The 18,500-nt window shown below is 50.5% G+C and overlaps 2 protein-coding genes and 1 long non-coding RNA gene across 5 annotated transcripts in view; all 3 read left to right on the forward strand.

Annotated features, from left to right (window-relative positions):
* The window catches only part of FBLN2 (fibulin 2), a 109,881-nt gene extending 107,167 nt beyond the window's left edge, over positions 1-2,714 (forward strand). For both annotated transcript variants that reach the window (XM_069736152.1, XM_069736151.1), the window contains exon 13: positions 1,740-2,714. In XM_069736152.1, coding sequence (XP_069592253.1) covers positions 1,740-2,097 — 358 coding nt within the window. In that variant the 3' untranslated portion in view covers positions 2,098-2,714. The remainder of the gene's footprint in view (positions 1-1,739) is intronic.
* A 3,486-nt stretch (positions 2,715-6,200) lies between these two features.
* Positions 6,201-12,331, forward strand: LOC138647256 (uncharacterized). The gene is made up of 2 exons (XR_011314936.1): positions 6,201-6,304; positions 11,357-12,331. It is a non-coding gene; the product is annotated as an uncharacterized lncRNA (long non-coding RNA).
* Positions 12,332-15,023: 2,692 nt separating this feature from the next.
* BORCS6 (BLOC-1 related complex subunit 6) lies at positions 15,024-18,473 on the forward strand. 2 transcript variants are annotated; one of them, XM_069736154.1, is made up of 4 exons: positions 15,024-15,178; positions 17,285-17,439; positions 17,585-17,668; positions 18,299-18,473. In XM_069736154.1, exons 1-4 carry the CDS (start codon positions 15,148-15,150, stop codon positions 18,422-18,424), a joined length of 396 nt encoding a protein of 131 aa, XP_069592255.1. In that variant the 5' UTR covers positions 15,024-15,147; the 3' UTR covers positions 18,425-18,473. The 2 variants fall into 2 exon arrangements, with proteins under 2 accessions (XP_069592255.1, XP_069592254.1); XM_069736153.1 differs by having other exon boundaries at positions 15,043-15,274.
* Positions 18,474-18,500: the final 27 nt, after the last annotated feature.

The following is an 18,500-nucleotide window of genomic DNA, read 5'->3' on the forward strand; positions in this document are numbered from 1 at the left end:
TCATGTATCTCTGTATACAGGGAGCTCCCCCTAGTGGTGGCTGCAGACAGGATCTTATCATATATCTCTGTATACAGGGAGCTCCCCCTAGTGGTGGCCGCAGACAGAATCTTATCATGTATCGCTGTATACAGGGAGCTCCCCCTAGTGGTGGCTGCAGACATTATCTTATCATGTATCTCTGTATACAGGGAGCTCCCCCTAGTGGTGACTGCAGACAGAATCTTATCATGTATCTCTGTATACAGGGAGCTCCCCCTAGTGGTGACTGCAGACAGGATCTTATCATGTATCTCTGTATACAGGGAGCTCCCCCTAGTGGTGGCTGCAGACAGGATCTTATCATGCATCTCTGTATACAGGGAGCTCCCCCTAGTGGTGACTGCAGACAGGATCTTATCATGTATCTCTGTATACAGGGAGCTCCCCCTAGTGGTGACTGCAGACAGGATCTTATCATGTATCTCTGTATACAGGGAGCTCCCCCTAGTGGTGACTGCAGACTGGATCTTATCATATATCTCTGTATACAGGGAGCTCCCCCTAGTGGAGGCTGCAGACAGGATCTTATCATGTATCTCTGTATACAGGGAGCTCCCCCTAGTGGAGGCTGCAGACAGGATCTTATCATGTATCTCTGTATACAGGGAGCTCCCCCTAGTGGAGGCTGCAGACAGGATCTTATCATGTATGTCTGTATACAGGGAGCTCCCCCTAGTGGAGGCTGCAGACAGGATCTTATCATGTATGTCTGTATACAGGGAGCTCCCCCTAGTGGTGACTGCATACAGGATCTTATCATGTATCTCTGTATACAGGGAGCTCCCCCTAGTGGTGACTGCAGACAGGATCTTATCATGTATCTCTGTATACAGGGAGCTCCCCCTAGTGGTGACTGCAGACAGGATCTTATCATGTATCTCTGTATACAGGGAGCTCCCCATAGTGGTGGCTGCAGACAGGATCTTATCACGTATCTCTGTATACAGGGAGCTCCCCCTAGTGGTGGCTGCAGACAGGATCTTATCATGTATCTCTGTATACAGGGAGTTCCCCATAGTGGTGGCTGCAGACAGGATCTTATCATGTATCTCTGTATACGGGGAGCTCCCCCTAGTGGTGGCTGCAGACAGGATCTTATCATGTATCTCTGTATACAGGGAGCTCCCCCTAGTGGTGGCTGCAGACATTATCTTATCATGTATCTCTGTACACAGGAGTCTCTCATATGGATCCTTGACTTCCCAATTCACAGATTTACCTTGATAAAGGCCCAAATGACTGAAACATTGGCTTGTTTTTTTTTTTTTGTGAAGACATCAATCTCTTTTTTGAATGCATCTCATATCCTTATTTAATTTGCTATTTTTGTGTGCTGAAGTATTTTCTATATACAGGCAGCTCCCCTTAGTGGTAGCAGCAGACACAATGTTATACTATATTTCCATGTGTTTTCAGGGAATTTGGAGCTCTGGATCACGAAATTGAGCTCTAACAGCAGTATAGACATAATAGATAATCAATTAGCACATTTTGTCTTTATTTAGAGTAAAATAAACCCAAATAATGGGAATTCAGTTGACACCTGGATCCCTTTAATACATGTTGATCTTTTATGTGATATTATGCTGCATTATCAGGGATATAGCTCCATAACCAGTAGTTACAGAAGCCTTCTCTGATCAGGGATTACTCTTGTGATGCCACACTGTAACTTTCCTTTTATTTTCTTTTTCCAGCCAATGTGAGCGGATCACCTGCTTCAACTACCAGGACTGTCAGAACACCCCGGTGCGGATCTCCTATCATCGCCTCAACTTCCCAATCGGTGTGGTGGTCCCAGCTCAGATTTTCCGCATTTCCCCGTCTCCAGCCTATGCTGGAGATAGTATCATCATGGACATCAAGAAAGGAAATGAGGAAAATTATTTCAGCGTTAGAAAATTAAATCCATATACTGGTATCCTCTACATGCAGAGACCCCTCAGGAAGCCCAAGGATTTCCTGCTGGACGTGGAGATGAAGCTGTATCGCCAGGGAACATTGACAACCTTCCTGTCTAGGATATACATATTTATAACTGCGCCTGTCTCCTAATATTGCTGTCTTTATAACGAGGACAACAGTAAAGTTACAGGAACCTAAGAAGGGGTCATGGGATGTGTCTATTCATACTGCAGCATCTCTGGAAACAGGTCCGAGCGAGATCAGCAAGATGGAATATGGGCATCTGGAAATGGGACTAATGTACCCAACAATGTAACCTCCATAACCTCAGTTATCTGTAGGAAATCAGCGTAATATTTATACTCAGGTGATGGGTTGGGATTTGGTTTGGTTCCATGGAGCAAGTGCTGATGTTTTTTCTTATATTATTTATCTTTTAAACTGTGGGAATGAGTTAAATCAATGAGGCACCTTGCAGCTCATCCCTCATTGGTGTCACCAGGTTATCGAATATTTCTCATAAACGTTGGCCACTCCTACAAAATAATGGCAGCTCCCACATTATCGAACGTTCCTTTAAAAGTCACGCTTCTAGTTAATTGTCTTTCGCTCTTTTATATTTTGCGTATGTTATATTTTAGGGCTTTTGCATTTGCTACCTACAGGGACTGCATGTACCAGATCTGTGGTATTTTATTTATTATGTTTTTAATTTATGTAAATGAATGTAACTTTGTTTATTCGCACAAATAAAAAAGGTAATGCTACGCTAATGTTGTCAGTTGTTGCGAATCTCATGGCAGAGGAGATAATGATCCTTCAAGAATTTCACAAACTGGAGGTTCAGACAGATTCAAAAAGATCTCAGGATCTCCCAGGGTTACACAAATATGACATTCTATGCAATATGTCTCTCAACCTCCGCATTAGAGGGCACTGCCCAGCAATAACATGTCAATGTGCTGTTTATTCCAGGCAGTCAGTGTATTTCATTGGTTAGTGTTTACATACAAAAAAATCAGGTTTCACACCGCACCCAATTTGGAGGAGAACATAATGCCTGGAGATGGACACAATGGTCGAGGGTGGAGGATCATGGGCGTAGATGAATGAAGCTTTGGCTTCGGATATGTTGGCGACTTGGGTCATCACTGACTATTACGCTATGTGCACACGTTGCGGATTTCACTGCGGATCCACAGCGGATTGGATGCTGTGGATTTGCAGCAGTTTTCCATACGGTTTACAGTACCGTGTAAACCTATGGAAAACAAAATCCGCTGTGCACATGCTGCAGAAAATACCACGCAGAAACGTTGCAGTTTATTTTCTGCAGCATGTCAATTCTTTGTGCGGATTCCGCAGCATTTTTCATCTGCTCCTCAATAGGAATCCGCCGGTGTAAAACAGCAGGTAAAATCCGCACATAAAATGCAGGAAATCCATGAGTAATCCGCAGGTAAAATGCAGTGCATTTTACCTGTGGATTTTACAAAAACTGAGCAGAAAAATGTGCACAGAAATCCGCAAGGTGGGCACATAGCCCTGCACCACTTTATTACACTATTTAGGATATGCACTGAGAGATTCAGCACTCTCCCACACTCCACACGCAAGGAGCTGTAGGTCGCTGGTTCCTAGATTGGCACCAAGTAGAGGCTAAAAATGAGCCTAATAATAGGAAATGTGACAATAACCAAAAAAAAATACAAAACTATCAAATTTAATCCATTGCTGATATGAGGCTACTAATTTGATTTGTTCCTTAGGCTTCCTTCACACTTGCGTTGTTTGTAATCCATCGCAATGCGTCGTTTTGGGGAAAAAACAGATCCTGCAAATGTGCCGGCAGGATGCGTTTTTTGCCCATAGACTTGTATTGCCGACGGATCGTAATGTATGGCCATACGTCGTGCACTGGATGCGTCGTGTTTTGGCGGACCGTCGGCACAAAAAAACGTTCAATGTAACTTTTTTTGTCTGTTGCGTCCGCCATTTCCTACCGCGTATGTGCAGTCGGAACTCCGCCCCCTCCTCCCCGGGACATAGAATGGGCAGTGGATGCGTTGAAAAACTGCATCCGATGCCCACGTTGTGGCGAATTTTCACAACGTACGTCGGGCCGACGCATTGCGACGGCCCCGTACCGACGCAAGTGTGAAAGAAGCCTTAGTGACGATGTGATACACATTTGTCTGCTGCAGACAATCTCTGACCGCTGCACTGATCATGTGGCTGTATATCATGTCCATAAAGAAAACAGCACATAACATCATTTTCTTTGCAATTTTTATCAATTTGGATTTCATAAGTTTATGTTCAAATACTTCATTCTTTCATAATATTCTATTCCCTAATGTGAAAAAAACATCCAGAGTGCGATGCGGGCTCCAACAAAGCTTCCAGGCTGCAGTCACAGCTTTGGTGTGGGCCGTACATGGGCACATGAGCGCCGCCGAGGAATGAACAGAGATGCTGAGCTACAGGGAAGCGCCTGAGGCCACATTTGTGGGGACCTACCCCTGTGTCAAGCCTCTATGAAAGCATAAAGGGTGGCCTTGTTCACACTAGCAGTATTTGGTCAGTATTTTACATCAGTATTTGTAGCCAAAACCAGGAGTGGAACAATTAGAGGAAAAGTATAATAGAAACATATGCACCACTTCTGCATTTATCACCCACTCCTGGTTTTGGCTACAAATACTGATGTAAAATACTGACCCAATACTGCTAGTGTGAACTGTGGACCGGACGTGTGAACTGTGGACCGGACGTGTGAACTGTGGACCGGACGTGTGAAATGTGGACCGGACGTGTGAACCGTGGACTGGACGTGTGAAATGTGGACCGGACGTGTGAAATGTGGACCGGACGTGTGAAATGTGGACCGGACGTGTGAACCGTGGACTGGACGTGTGAAATGTGGACCGGACGTGTGAAATGTGGACAGGACGTGTGAAATGTGGACCGGACGTGTGAACCGTGGACTGGACGTGTGAAATGTGGACCGGACGTGTGAACCGTGGACTGGACGTGTGAAATGTGGACCGGACGTGTGAAATGTGGACAGGACGTGTGAAATGTGGACCGGACGTGTGAACCGTGGACTGGACGTGTGAAATGTGGACCGGACGTGTGAACCGTGGACCGGACGTGTGAAATGTGGACCGGACGTGTGAAATGTGGACCGGACGTGTGAACCGTGGACCGGACGTGTGAACCGTGGACCGGACGTGTGAACCGTGGACTGGACGTGTGAAATGTGGACCGGACGTGTGAACCGTGGACCGGACGTGTGAACCGTGGACCAGACGTGTGAAATGTGGACCGGACGTGTGAACCGTGGACCGGACGTGTGAACCGTGGACCGGACGTGTGAACCGTGGACCAGACGTGTGAAATGTGGACCGGACGTGTGAACCGTGGACCGGACGTGTGAACCGTGGACCGGACGTGTGAACCGTGGACCGGACGTGTGAAATGTGGACCGGACGTGTGAAATGTGGACCGGACGTGTGAACCGTGGACCGGACGTGTGAACCGTGGACTGGACGTGTGAAATGTGGACCGGACGTGTGAAATGTGGACCGGACGTGTGAACCGTGGACCGGACGTGTGAAATGTGGACCGGACGTGTGAACCGTGGACTGGACGTGTGAAATGTGGACCGGACGTGTGAACCGTGGACCGGACGTGTGAAATGTGGACCGGACGTGTGAACCGTGGACTGGACGTGTGAAATGTGGACCGGACGTGTGAAATGTGGACCGGACGTGTGAAATGTGGACAGGACGTGTGAAATGTGGACCGGACGTGTGAAATGTGGACCGGACGTGTGAACCGTGGACCGGACGTGTGAAATGTGGACCGGACGTGTGAAATGTGGACCGGACGTGTGAACCGTGGACCGGACGTGTGTACTGGACCTGTGGACCGAGGCCAGGATGCCAGTGAAGACCCCTCTGTTTTCACTCGTGGCCCCTGCAGCTGAGGAGACATGACCCCACTGCCAGTGTCTCAGGTCCTCGCTGCCCCTTCCGCCATCAGGTTTGTTTACACAGAGAACATAAATATTTAAGAATCAGAACAGAATTCTGTAAATATTGAAGTCAGAGAAAGATACAATGTAACAACCAGAACCCTCCGCTGGCTCCTCCCACAATCCCGCCCCTGGGAACGTCCCGGCAGCAGATTGGACGGCGCAGAGTGAGAAGTTGTAGTGGGCGGGGCCGCAGTGATTGACGGCAGCGCTGCTCCAGGCTAAATTGTGAGGAGGAAGATGTGAGGCCGCGACTGCCCGGAGCACAGGGGAGGACGGCGGTCAGGATGAGCTCCAAGCCCGGCGCGGAGCGGGACAGTGAGTGCGGAGGCCGCGGGTGTGTCCGGGCCTGTAACATCGTGTACAACACAGCGACCAATCCGGAGATGCTGGGGGTGATGTGCTGCCGACCGTGTGTGAGGGGAAGGGGGGCGATGTGCTGCCGACCGTGTGTGAGGGGAAGGGTGGTGATGTGCTGCCGACTGTGTGTGAGGGGAAGGGTGGTGATGTGCTGCCGACTGTGTGTGAGGGGAAGGGTGGTGATGTGCTGCCGACCGTGTGTGAGGGGAAGGGTGGCGAAGTGCTGCCGACCGTGTGTGAGGGGAAGGGGGGCGATGTGCTGCCGACTGTGTGTGAGGGGAAGGGGGGCGATGTGCTGCCGACTGTGTGTGAGGGGAAGGGTGGTGATGTGCTGCCGACCGTGTGTGAGGGGAAGGGTGGTGATGTGCTGCCGACTGTGTGTGAGGGGAAGGGGGGTGATGTGCTGCCGACCGTGTGTGAGGGGAAGGGGGGCGATGTGCTGCCGACCGTGTGTGAGGGGAAGGGGGGCGATGTGCTGCCGACCGTGTGTGAGGGGAAGGGTGGCGAAGTGCTGCCGACCGTGTGTGAGGGGAAGGGTGGCGAAGTGCTGCCGACCGTGTGTGAGGGGAAGGGGGGTGATGTGCTGCCGACCGTGTGTGAGGGGAAGGGGGGCGATGTGCTGCCGACCGTGTGTGAGGGGAAGGGTGGCGAAGTGCTGCCGACCGTGTGTGAGGGGAAGGGTGGCGAAGTGCTGCCGACCGTGTGTGAGGGGAAGGGGGGTGATGTGCTGCCGACCGTGTGTGAGGGGAAGGGGGGTGATGTGCTGCCGACCGTGTGTGAGGGGAAGGGGGGTGATGTGCTGCCGACCGTGTGTGAGGGGAAGGGTGGCGAAGTGCTGCCGACCGTGTGTGAGGGGAAGGGTGGCGAAGTGCTGCCGACCGTGTGTGAGGGGAAGGGTGGTGATGTGCTGCCGACCGTGTGTGAGGGGAAGGGTGGTGATGTGCTGCCGACCGTGTGTGAGGGGAAGGGTGGTGATGTGCTGCCGACCGTGTGTGAGGGGAAGGGGGGTGATGTGCTGCCGACCGTGTGTGAGGGGAAGGGGGGCGATGTGCTGCCGACCGTGTGTGAGGGGAAGGGTGGCGAAGTGCTGCCGACCGTGTGTGAGGGGAAGGGTGGCGAAGTGCTGCCGACCGTGTGTGAGGGGAAGGGTGGTGATGTGCTGCCGACCGTGTGTGAGGGGAAGGGTGGCGAAGTGCTGCCGACGTGTGTGAGGGGAAGGGGGGTGATGTGCTGCCGACCGTGTGTGAGGGGAAGGGTGGCGAAGTGCTGCCGACCGTGTGTGAGGGGAAGGGTGGCGAAGTGCTGCCGACCGTGTGTGAGGGGAAGGGTGGTGATGTGCTGCTGACCGTGTGTGAGGGGGAAGGGTGGTGATGTGCTGCTGACCGTGTGTGAGGGGAAGGGTGGTGATGTGCCGCCGACCGTGTGTGAGGGGAATGGGGGTGATGTGCTGCCGACCGTGTGTGAGGGAAAGGGGGGGTGACGTGCTGCCGACCGTGTGTGAGGGGGAAGGGTGGCGATGTGCTGCCGACCGTGGAATAAAGGTGCGCTGTGAGATTGCTGAAAAGCCTGTGTCACTGAGTAATGAGGGAAGGTTTTCTGTCGGTTGTTCTACGTGCGCAGCCAGATGTCCCCGTGTGCTGGCGAATGCTCCCAGGATGGCGATTACCCGGCTGACCAAGAGGTGGCGCTCAGCAGTGACACCTCCTGGTCACCAAAGCGCTAAAAATGGCAAACACTGAACCCGCTGCAATGTGAGAGCGACTCGCTGAGCACAAGATTCCGTCTTTTGTCGCTTCTAGCTCCCCCTAGTGGTGGCTGCAGACAGAATCGTATCATGTATCTCTGTATACAGGGAGCTCCCCCTAGTGGTGGCTGCAGACAGAATCGTATCATGTATCTCTGTATACAGGGAGCTCCCCCTAGTGGTGGCTGCAGACAGAATCGTATCATGTATCTCTGTATACAGGGAGCTCCCCCTAGTGGTGGCTGCAGACAGGATCTTATCATGTATCTCTGTATACAGGGAGCTGCCCCTAGTGGTGGCTGCAGACAGAATCGTATCATGTATCTCTGTATACAGGGAGCTCCCCCTAGTGGTGGCTGCAGACAGGATCTTATCATATATCTCTGTATACAGGGAGCTCCCCCTAGTGGTGTCTGCAGACAGAATCGTATCATGTATCTCTGTATACAGGGAGCTCCCCCTAGTGGTGGCTGCAGACAGGATCTTATCATGTATCTCTGTATACAGGGAGCTCCCCCTAGTGGTGGCTGCAGACAGAATCGTATCACGTATCTCTGTATACAGGGAGCTCCCCCTAGTGGTGGCTGCAGACAGGATTTTATCATGTATCTCTGTATACAGGGAGCTCCCCCTAGTGGTGGCTGCAGTCAGAATATTGTCATGTATCTGTATACAGGGAGCTCCCCCTAGTGGTGGCTGCAGACAGGATCTTATCATGTAAGGTTATACACATGGGAAGAAGGAATCAATATCACCATTACACACTGAATGGGAAACCACTGGGTAAATCTGACAGGGAGAAGGACTTGGGGATCCTAGTTAATTATAAACTTACCTGGAGCAGCCAGTGCCAGGCAGCAGCGGCCAAGGCAAACAGGATCATGGGGTGCATTAAAAGAGGTCTGGATACACATGATGAGAGCATTATACTGCCTCTGTACAAATCCCTAGTTAGACCGCACATGGAGTACTGTGTCCAGTTTTGGGCACCGGTGCTCAGGAAGGATATAATGGAACTAGAGAGAGTACAAAGGAGGGCAACAAAATTAATAAAGGGGATGGGAGAACTACAATACCCAGATAGATTAGCGAAATTAGGATTATTTAGTCTAGAAAAAAGACGACTGAGGGGCGATCTAATAACCATGTATAAGTATATAAGGGGACAATACAAATATCTCGCTGAGGATCTGTTTATACCAAGGAAGGTGACGGGCACAAGGGGGCATTCTTTGCGTCTGGAGGAGAGAAGGTTTTTCCACCAACATAGAAGAGGATTCTTTACTGTTAGGGCAGTGAGAATCTGGAATTGCTTGCCTGAGGAGGTGGTGATGGCGAACTCAGTCGAGGGGTTCAAGAGAGGCCTGGATGTCTTCCTGGAGCAGAACAATATTGTATCATACAATTATTAGGTTCTGTAGAAGGGCGTAGATCTCGGGATTTATTATGATGGAATATAGGCTGAACTGGATGGACAAATGTCTTTTTTCGGCCTTACTAACTATGTTACATGTTACTATGTTACTATGTTACTATGTATCTCTGTATACAGGGAGCTCCCCCTAGTGGTGGCTGCAGTCAGAATATTATCATGTATCTGTATACAGGGAGCTCCCCCTAGCGGTGGCTGCAGACAGTATCTTATCATGTATCACTGTATACAGGGATCTCCCCCTAGTGGTGACTGCAGACAGGATCTTATCATATATCTCTGTATACAGGGAGCTCCCCCTAGTGGTGGCTGCAGACAGGATCTTATCATGTATCTCTGTATACAGGGAGCTCCCCCTAGTGGTGGCTGCAGACAGGATCTTATCATGTATCTCTGTATACAGGGAGCTCCCCCTAGTGGTGGCTGCAGACAGGATCTTATCATGTATCTCTGTATACAGGGATCTCCCCCTAGTGGTGACTGCAGACAGGATCTTATCATATATCTCTGTATACAGGGAGCTCCCCCTAGTGGTGGCTGCAGACAGGATCTTATCATGTATCTCTGTATACAGGGAGCTCCCCCTAGTGGTGGCTGCAGACAGGATCTTATCATGTATCTCTGTATACAGGGAGCTCCCCCTAGTGGTGGCTGCAGACAGAATCTTATCATGTATCTCTGTATACAGGGAGCTCCCCCTAGTGGTGGCTGCAGACATTATCTTATCATGTATCTCTGTATACAGGGAGCTCCCCCTAGTGGTGACTGCAGACAGGATCTTATCATGTATCTCTGTATACAGGGAGCTCCCCCTAGTGGTGGGTGCAGACAGGATCTTATGTATCTCTGTATACAGGGAGCTCCCCCTAGTGGTGACTGCATACAGGATCTTATCATGTATCTCTGTATACAGGGAGCTCCCCCTAGTGGTGGCTGCAGACAGGATCTTATCATGTATCTCTGTATACAGGGAGCTCCCCCTAGTGGTGGCTGCAGACAGGATCTTATCATGTATCTCTGTATACAGGGAGCTCCCCCTAGTGGTGGCTGCAGACAGGATCTTATCATGTATCTCTGTATACAGGGAGCTCCCCATAGTGGTGGCTGCAGACAGGATCTTATCATGTATCTCTGTATACGGGGAGCTCCCTCTAGTGGTGGCTGCAGACAGGATCTTATCATGTATCTCTGTATACGGGGAGCTCCCCCTAGTGGTGGCTGCAGACAGGATCTTATCATGTATCTCTGTATACAGGGAGCTCCCCCTAGTGGTGGCTGCAGACAGGATCTTATCATGTATCTCTGTACACAGGAGTCTCTCATATGGATCCTTGACTTCCCAATTCACAGATTTACCTTGATAAAGGCCCGAATGACTGAAACATTGGCTTGTTTGTTTTTTTTTGTGAAGACATCAATCTCTTTTTTGAATGCGTCTCATATCCTTATTTAATTTGCTATTTTTGTGTGCTGAAGTATTTTCTATATACAGGCAGCTCCCCTTAGTGGTAGCAGCAGACACAATGTTATACTATATTTCCATGTGTTTTCAGGGAATTTGGAGCTCTGGATCACGAAATTGAGCTCTAACAGCAGTATAGACATAATAGATAATCAATTAGCACATTTTGTCTTTATTTAGAGTAAAATAAACCCAAATAATGGGAATTCAGTTGACACCTGGATCCCTTTAATACATGTTGATCTTTTATGTGATATTATGCTGCATTATCAGGGATATCGCTCCATAACCAGTAGTTACAGAAGCCTTCTCTGATCAGGGATTACTCTTGTGATGCCACACTGTAACTTTCCTTTTATTTTCTTTTTCCAGCCAATGTGAGCGGATCACCTGCTTCAACTACCAGGACTGTCAGAACACCCCGGTGCGGATCTCCTATCATCGCCTCAACTTCCCAATCGGTGTGGTGGTCCCAGCTCAGATTTTCCGCATTTCCCCGTCTCCAGCCTATGCTGGAGATAGTATCATCATGGACATCAAGAAAGGAAATGAGGAAAATTATTTCAGCGTTAGAAAATTAAATCCATATACTGGTATCCTCTACATGCAGAGACCCCTCAGGAAGCCCAAGGATTTCCTGCTGGACGTGGAGATGAAGCTGTATCGCCAGGGAACATTGACAACCTTCCTGTCTAGGATATACATATTTATAACTGCGCCTGTCTCCTAATATTGCTGTCTTTATAACGAGGACAACAGTAAAGTTACAGGAACCTAAGAAGGGGTCATGGGATGTGTCTATTCATACTGCAGCATCTCTGGAAACAGGTCCGAGCGAGATCAGCAAGATGGAATATGGGCATCTGGAAATGGGACTAATGTACCCAACAATGTAACCTCCATAACCTCAGTTATCTGTAGGAAATCAGCGTAATATTTATACTCAGGTGATGGGTTGGGATTTGGTTTGGTTCCATGGAGCAAGTGCTGATGTTTTTTCTTATATTATTTATCTTTTAAACTGTGGGAATGAGTTAAATCAATGAGGCACCTTGCAGCTCATCCCTCATTGGTGTCACCAGGTTATCGAATATTTCTCATAAACGTTGGCCACTCCTACAAAATAATGGCAGCTCCCACATTATCGAACGTTCCTTTAAAAGTCACGCTTCTAGTTAATTGTCTTTCGCTCTTTTATATTTTGCGTATGTTATATTTTAGGGCTTTTGCATTTGCTACCTACAGGGACTGCATGTACCAGATCTGTGGTATTTTATTTATTATGTTTTTAATTTATGTAAATGAATGTAACTTTGTTTATTCGCACAAATAAAAAAGGTAATGCTACGCTAATGTTGTCAGTTGTTGCGAATCTCATGGCAGAGGAGATAATGATCCTTCAAGAATTTCACAAACTGGAGGTTCAGACAGATTCAAAAAGATCTCAGGATCTCCCAGGGTTACACAAATATGACATTCTATGCAATATGTCTCTCAACCTCCGCATTAGAGGGCACTGCCCAGCAATAACATGTCAATGTGCTGTTTATTCCAGGCAGTCAGTGTATTTCATTGGTTAGTGTTTACATACAAAAAAATCAGGTTTCACACCGCACCCAATTTGGAGGAGAACATAATGCCTGGAGATGGACACAATGGTCGAGGGTGGAGGATCATGGGCGTAGATGAATGAAGCTTTGGCTTCGGATATGTTGGCGACTTGGGTCATCACTGACTATTACGCTATGTGCACACGTTGCGGATTTCACTGCGGATCCACAGCGGATTGGATGCTGTGGATTTGCAGCAGTTTTCCATACGGTTTACAGTACCGTGTAAACCTATGGAAAACAAAATCCGCTGTGCACATGCTGCAGAAAATACCACGCAGAAACGTTGCAGTTTATTTTCTGCAGCATGTCAATTCTTTGTGCGGATTCCGCAGCATTTTTCATCTGCTCCTCAATAGGAATCCGCCGGTGTAAAACAGCAGGTAAAATCCGCACATAAAATGCAGGAAATCCATGAGTAATCCGCAGGTAAAATGCAGTGCATTTTACCTGTGGATTTTACAAAAACTGAGCAGAAAAATGTGCACAGAAATCCGCAAGGTGGGCACATAGCCCTGCACCACTTTATTACACTATTTAGGATATGCACTGAGAGATTCAGCACTCTCCCACACTCCACACGCAAGGAGCTGTAGGTCGCTGGTTCCTAGATTGGCACCAAGTAGAGGCTAAAAATGAGCCTAATAGGAAATGTGACAATAACCAAAAAAAAATACAAAACTATCAAATTTAATCCATTGCTGATATGAGGCTACTAATTTGATTTGTTCCTTAGGCTTCCTTCACACTTGCGTTGTTTGTAATCCATCGCAATGCGTCGTTTTGGGGAAAAAACAGATCCTGCAAATGTGCCGGCAGGATGCGTTTTTTGCCCATAGACTTGTATTGCCGACGGATCGTAATGTATGGCCATACGTCGTGCACTGGATGCGTCGTGTTTTGGCGGACCGTCGGCACAAAAAAACGTTCAATGTAACTTTTTTTGTCTGTTGCGTCCGCCATTTCCTACCGCGTATGTGCAGTCGGAACTCCGCCCCCTCCTCCCCGGGACATAGAATGGGCAGTGGATGCGTTGAAAAACTGCATCCGATGCCCACGTTGTGGCGAATTTTCACAACGTACGTCGGGCCGACGCATTGCGACGGCCCCGTACCGACGCAAGTGTGAAAGAAGCCTTAGTGACGATGTGATACACATTTGTCTGCTGCAGACAATCTCTGACCGCTGCACTGATCATGTGGCTGTATATGATGTCCATAAAGAAAACAGCACATAACATCATTTTCTTTGCAATTTTTATCAATTTGGATTTCATAAGTTTATGTTCAAATACTTCATTCTTTCATAATATTCTATTCCCTAATGTGAAAAAAACATCCAGAGTGCGATGCGGGCTCCAACAAAGCTTCCAGGCTGCAGTCACAGCTTTGGTGTGGGCCGTACATGGGCACATGAGCGCCGCCGAGGAATGAACAGAGATGCTGAGCTACAGGGAAGCGCCTGAGGCCACATTTGTGGGGACCTACCCCTGTGTCAAGCCTCTATGAAAGCATAAAGGGTGGCCTTGTTCACACTAGCAGTATTTGGTCAGTATTTTACATCAGTATTTGTAGCCAAAACCAGGAGTGGAACAATTAGAGGAAAAGTATAATAGAAACATATGCACCACTTCTGCATTTATCACCCACTCCTGGTTTTGGCTACAAATACTGATGTAAAATACTGACCCAATACTGCTAGTGTGAACTGTGGACCGGACGTGTGAACTGTGGACCGGACGTGTGAACTGTGGACCGGACGTGTGAACTGTGGACCGGACGTGTGAAATGTGGACCGGACGTGTGAAATGTGGACCGGACGTGTGAACCGTGGACTGGACGTGTGAAATGTGGACCGGACGTGTGAAATGTGGACCGGACGTGTGAAATGTGGACCGGACGTGTGAAATGTGGACCGGACGTGTGAAATGTGGACCGGACGTGTGAAATGTGGACCGGACGTGTGAAATGTGGACCGGACGTGTGAAATGTGGACCGGACGTGTGAAATGTGGACCGGACGTGTGAAATGTGGACAGGACGTGTGAAATGTGGACCGGACGTGTGAAATGTGGACCGGACGTGTGAACCGTGGACCGGACGTGTGAAATGTGGACTGGACGTGTGAACCGTGGACCGGACGTGTGTACTGGACCTGTGGACCGAGGCCAGGATCCCAGTGAAGACCCCTCTGTTTTCACTCGTGGCCCCTGCAGCTGAGGAGACATGACCCCACTGCCAGTGTCTCAGGTCCTCGCTGCCCCTTCCGCCATCAGGTTTGTTTACACAGAGAACATAAATATTTAAGAATCAGAACAGAATTCTGTAAATATTGAAGTCAGAGAAAGATACAATGTAACAACCAGAACCCTCCGCTGGCTCCTCCCACAATCCCGCCCCTGGGAACGTCCCGGCAGCAGATTGGACGGCGCAGAGTGAGAAGTTGTAGTGGGCGGGGCCGCAGTGATTGACGGCAGCGCTGCTCCAGGCTAAATTGTGAGGAGGAAGATGTGAGGCCGCGACTGCCCGGAGCACAGGGGAGGACGGCGGTCAGGATGAGCTCCAAGCCCGGCGCGGAGCGGGACAGTGAGTGCGGAGGCCGCGGGTGTGTCCGGGCCTGTAACATCGTGTACAACACAGCGACCAATCCGGAGATGCTGGGGGTGATGTGCTGCCGACCGTGTGTGAGGGGAAGGGGGGCGATGTGCTGCCGACTGTGTGTGAGGGGAAGGGTGGTGATGTGCTGCCGACCGTGTGTGAGGGGAAGGGTGGTGATGTGCTGCCGACTGTGTGTGAGGGGAAGGGTGGTGATGTGCTGCCGACTGTGTGTGAGGGGAAGGGTGGTGATGTGCTGCCGACCGTGTGTGAGGGGAAGGGTGGCGAAGTGCTGCCGACCGTGTGTGAGGGGAAGGGTGGCGAAGTGCTGCCGACCGTGTGTGAGGGGAAGGGGGGCGATGTGCTGCCGACTGTGTGTGAGGGGAAGGGTGGTGATGTGCTGCCGACCGTGTGTGAGGGGAAGGGTGGTGATGTGCTGCCGACCGTGTGTGAGGGGAAGGGTGGTGATGTGCTGCCGACCGTGTGTGAGGGGAAGGGGGGTGATGTGCTGCCGACCGTGTGTGAGGGGAAGGGGGGCGATGTGCTGCCGACCGTGTGTGAGGGGAAGGGGGGCGATGTGCTGCCGACCGTGTGTGAGGGGAAGGGTGGCGAAGTGCTGCCGACCGTGTGTGAGGGGAAGGGTGGCGAAGTGCTGCCGACCGTGTGTGAGGGGAAGGGGGGTGATGTGCTGCCGACCGTGTGTGAGGGGAAGGGGGGCGATGTGCTGCCGACCGTGTGAGAGGGGAAGGGTGGCGAAGTGCTGCCGACCGTGTGTGAGGGGAAGGGTGGCGAAGTGCTGCCGACCGTGTGTGAGGGGAAGGGGGGTGATGTGCTGCCGACCGTCTGTGAGGGGAAGGGGGGTGATGTGCTGCCGACCGTGTGTGAGGGGAAGGGGGGTGATGTGCTGCCGACCGTGTGTGAGGGGAAGGGTGGCGAAGTGCTGCCGACCGTGTGTGAGGGGAAGGGTGGCGAAGTGCTGCCGACCGTGTGTGAGGGGAAGGGTGGTGATGTGCTGCCGACCGTGTGTGAGGGGAAGGGTGGTGATGTGCTGCCGACCGTGTGTGAGGGGAAGGGGGGTGATGTGCTGCCGACCGTGTGTGAGGGGAAGGGGGGCGATGTGCTGCCGACCGTGTGTGAGGGGAAGGGTGGCGAAGTGCTGCCGACCGTGTGTGAGGGGAAGGGTGGCGAAGTGCTGCCGACCGTGTGTGAGGGGAAGGGTGGCGAAGTGCTGCCGACGTGTGTGAGGGGAAGGGGGGTGATGTGCTGCCGACCGTGTGTGAGGGGAAGGGTGGCGAAGTGCTGCCGACCGTGTGTGAGGGGAAGGGTGGCGAAGTGCTGCCGACCGTGTGTGAGGGGAAGGGTGGTGATGTGCTGCTGACCGTGTGTGAGGGGGAAGGGTGGTGATGTGCTGCCGACCGTGTGTGAGGGGAAGGGTGGTGATGTGCCGCCGACCGTGTGTGAGGGGAATGGGGGTGATGTGCTGCCGACCGTGTGTGAGGGAAAGGGGGGGTGACGTGCTGCCGACCGTGTGTGAGGGGGAAGGGTGGCGATGTGCTGCCGACCGTGGAATAAAGGTGCGCTGTGAGATTGCTGAAAAGCCTGTGTCACTGAGTAATGAGGGAAGGTTTTCTGTCGGTTGTTCTACGTGCGCAGCCAGATGTCCCCGTGTGCTGGCGAATGCTCCCAGGATGGCGATTACCCGGCTGACCAGGAGGTGGCGCTCAGCAGTGACACCTCCTGGTCACCAAAGCGCTAAAAATGGCAAACACTGAACCCGCTGCAATGTGAGAGCGACTCGCTGAGCACAAGATTCCGTCTTTTGTCGCTTCTATAAACCGGTTTCGGCGCTGGATGCTGTGAAGCGACTGCTCCGTTCTTCGGGCGCCTTCACCTTGCACTGCTGATGAGGGTTGTAGTTTTCAGCAGCTGTTTAGGTTCCTATGAATTGGATGTAATTGTAACAAACCCTCAGCTGAGAAGTGGCTCTTCAATGCGGAAGAGGGTGGACCCCACTAGTGATTTTTCTGGGGGCTCTAATGAGGTTTCCTGTGTGAACGTGTACCTACAATCTCCAGAACTCGTTTCCCTGTGTTGTAGCTGACATCAATGTCCGCCATCATGCGCTGCAGAGAAGCAGAGCCGACATCCCCCCCATCGACCTGGAGGTGTTGAAGGACCTGGAGATCCTCACTCAGGAAGTTGCACTAAAAGTCGATCAGATGATGAAAAGTTTGAGCGGCACAATCCAAAATGTAAGATCGTACATGAGCGCTATCAGCTGTAGCAGGGGAGGCGATCAGCGAGACCACGATCAATGGCGCGTGCGACTGATATGGACAAATGCCCCAGAGAGCGGCCCCCTCGTATCTCCAGAGCTGACCACACCTTTATTTGCAGATGACGGCGCTCAGCGTGGGATACATCCAGACGTACAGGGATTCTGTGGACAGTCTCGGGGAGTCAGTGGACATGAGCATCAAGGTAGGAGACGGAACGACAAGTAGAGAAGGTCGGATACCCCCCCCCCCCCCCCTATTTAATAAAACTCCAATCCTGGAACATCTTTTGTTAAAATTCTACATTGTACTGTTCCTACTCCAGAGCTGCACTCACTATTCTGCTGGTGCAGTCACTGTACATACAGGATCTAACTCAGGATCAGTAATGTATTATACTCCAGAGCTGCACTCACTATTCTGCTGGTGCAGTCACTGTGTACATAGATTACTGATCCTGAGTTACATCCTGTATTATACCCCAGAGCTGCACTCACTATTCTGCTGGTGCAGTCACTGTGTACATAATTACATTACTGATCCTGAGTTACATCCTGTATTATACCCCAGAGCTGCACTCACTATTCTGCTGGTGCAGTCACTGTGTACATACATTACATTACTGATCCTGAGTTACATCATGTATTATACTCCAGAGCTGCGCTCACTATTCTGCTGGTGCAGTCACTATGTACATACATTACTGATCCTGAGTTACATCCTGTATTATACTCCAGAGCTGCACTCACTATTCTGCTGGTGCTGTCACTGTGTACATTACTGATCCTGTATTATCCTCCAGAGCTGCGCTCACTCTTCCTCCTTCTCTCCGCAGGGGATGTACACCCTGATGGCGCGCTGTGAGGAGCTGGACCGGTCCATGCAGCCCATTCATGCTCTGGCCAAGCAGATCCGGGAGATTAAGCGCACGCTAGAAATGTTTGAGACGTTGTGTAAATAATTATTGATACTGCGGATTCTATTTTTAATAAACGTATTATTGCACCAAAGATCCAGCGAGTCCTGAGCAGTCTGTG

The sequence above is a fragment of the Ranitomeya imitator genome, chromosome 8 (assembly GCF_032444005.1).
Source record: "Ranitomeya imitator isolate aRanImi1 chromosome 8, aRanImi1.pri, whole genome shotgun sequence".
In the NCBI taxonomy this organism is placed as follows: Eukaryota; Metazoa; Chordata; class Amphibia; order Anura; family Dendrobatidae; genus Ranitomeya; species Ranitomeya imitator.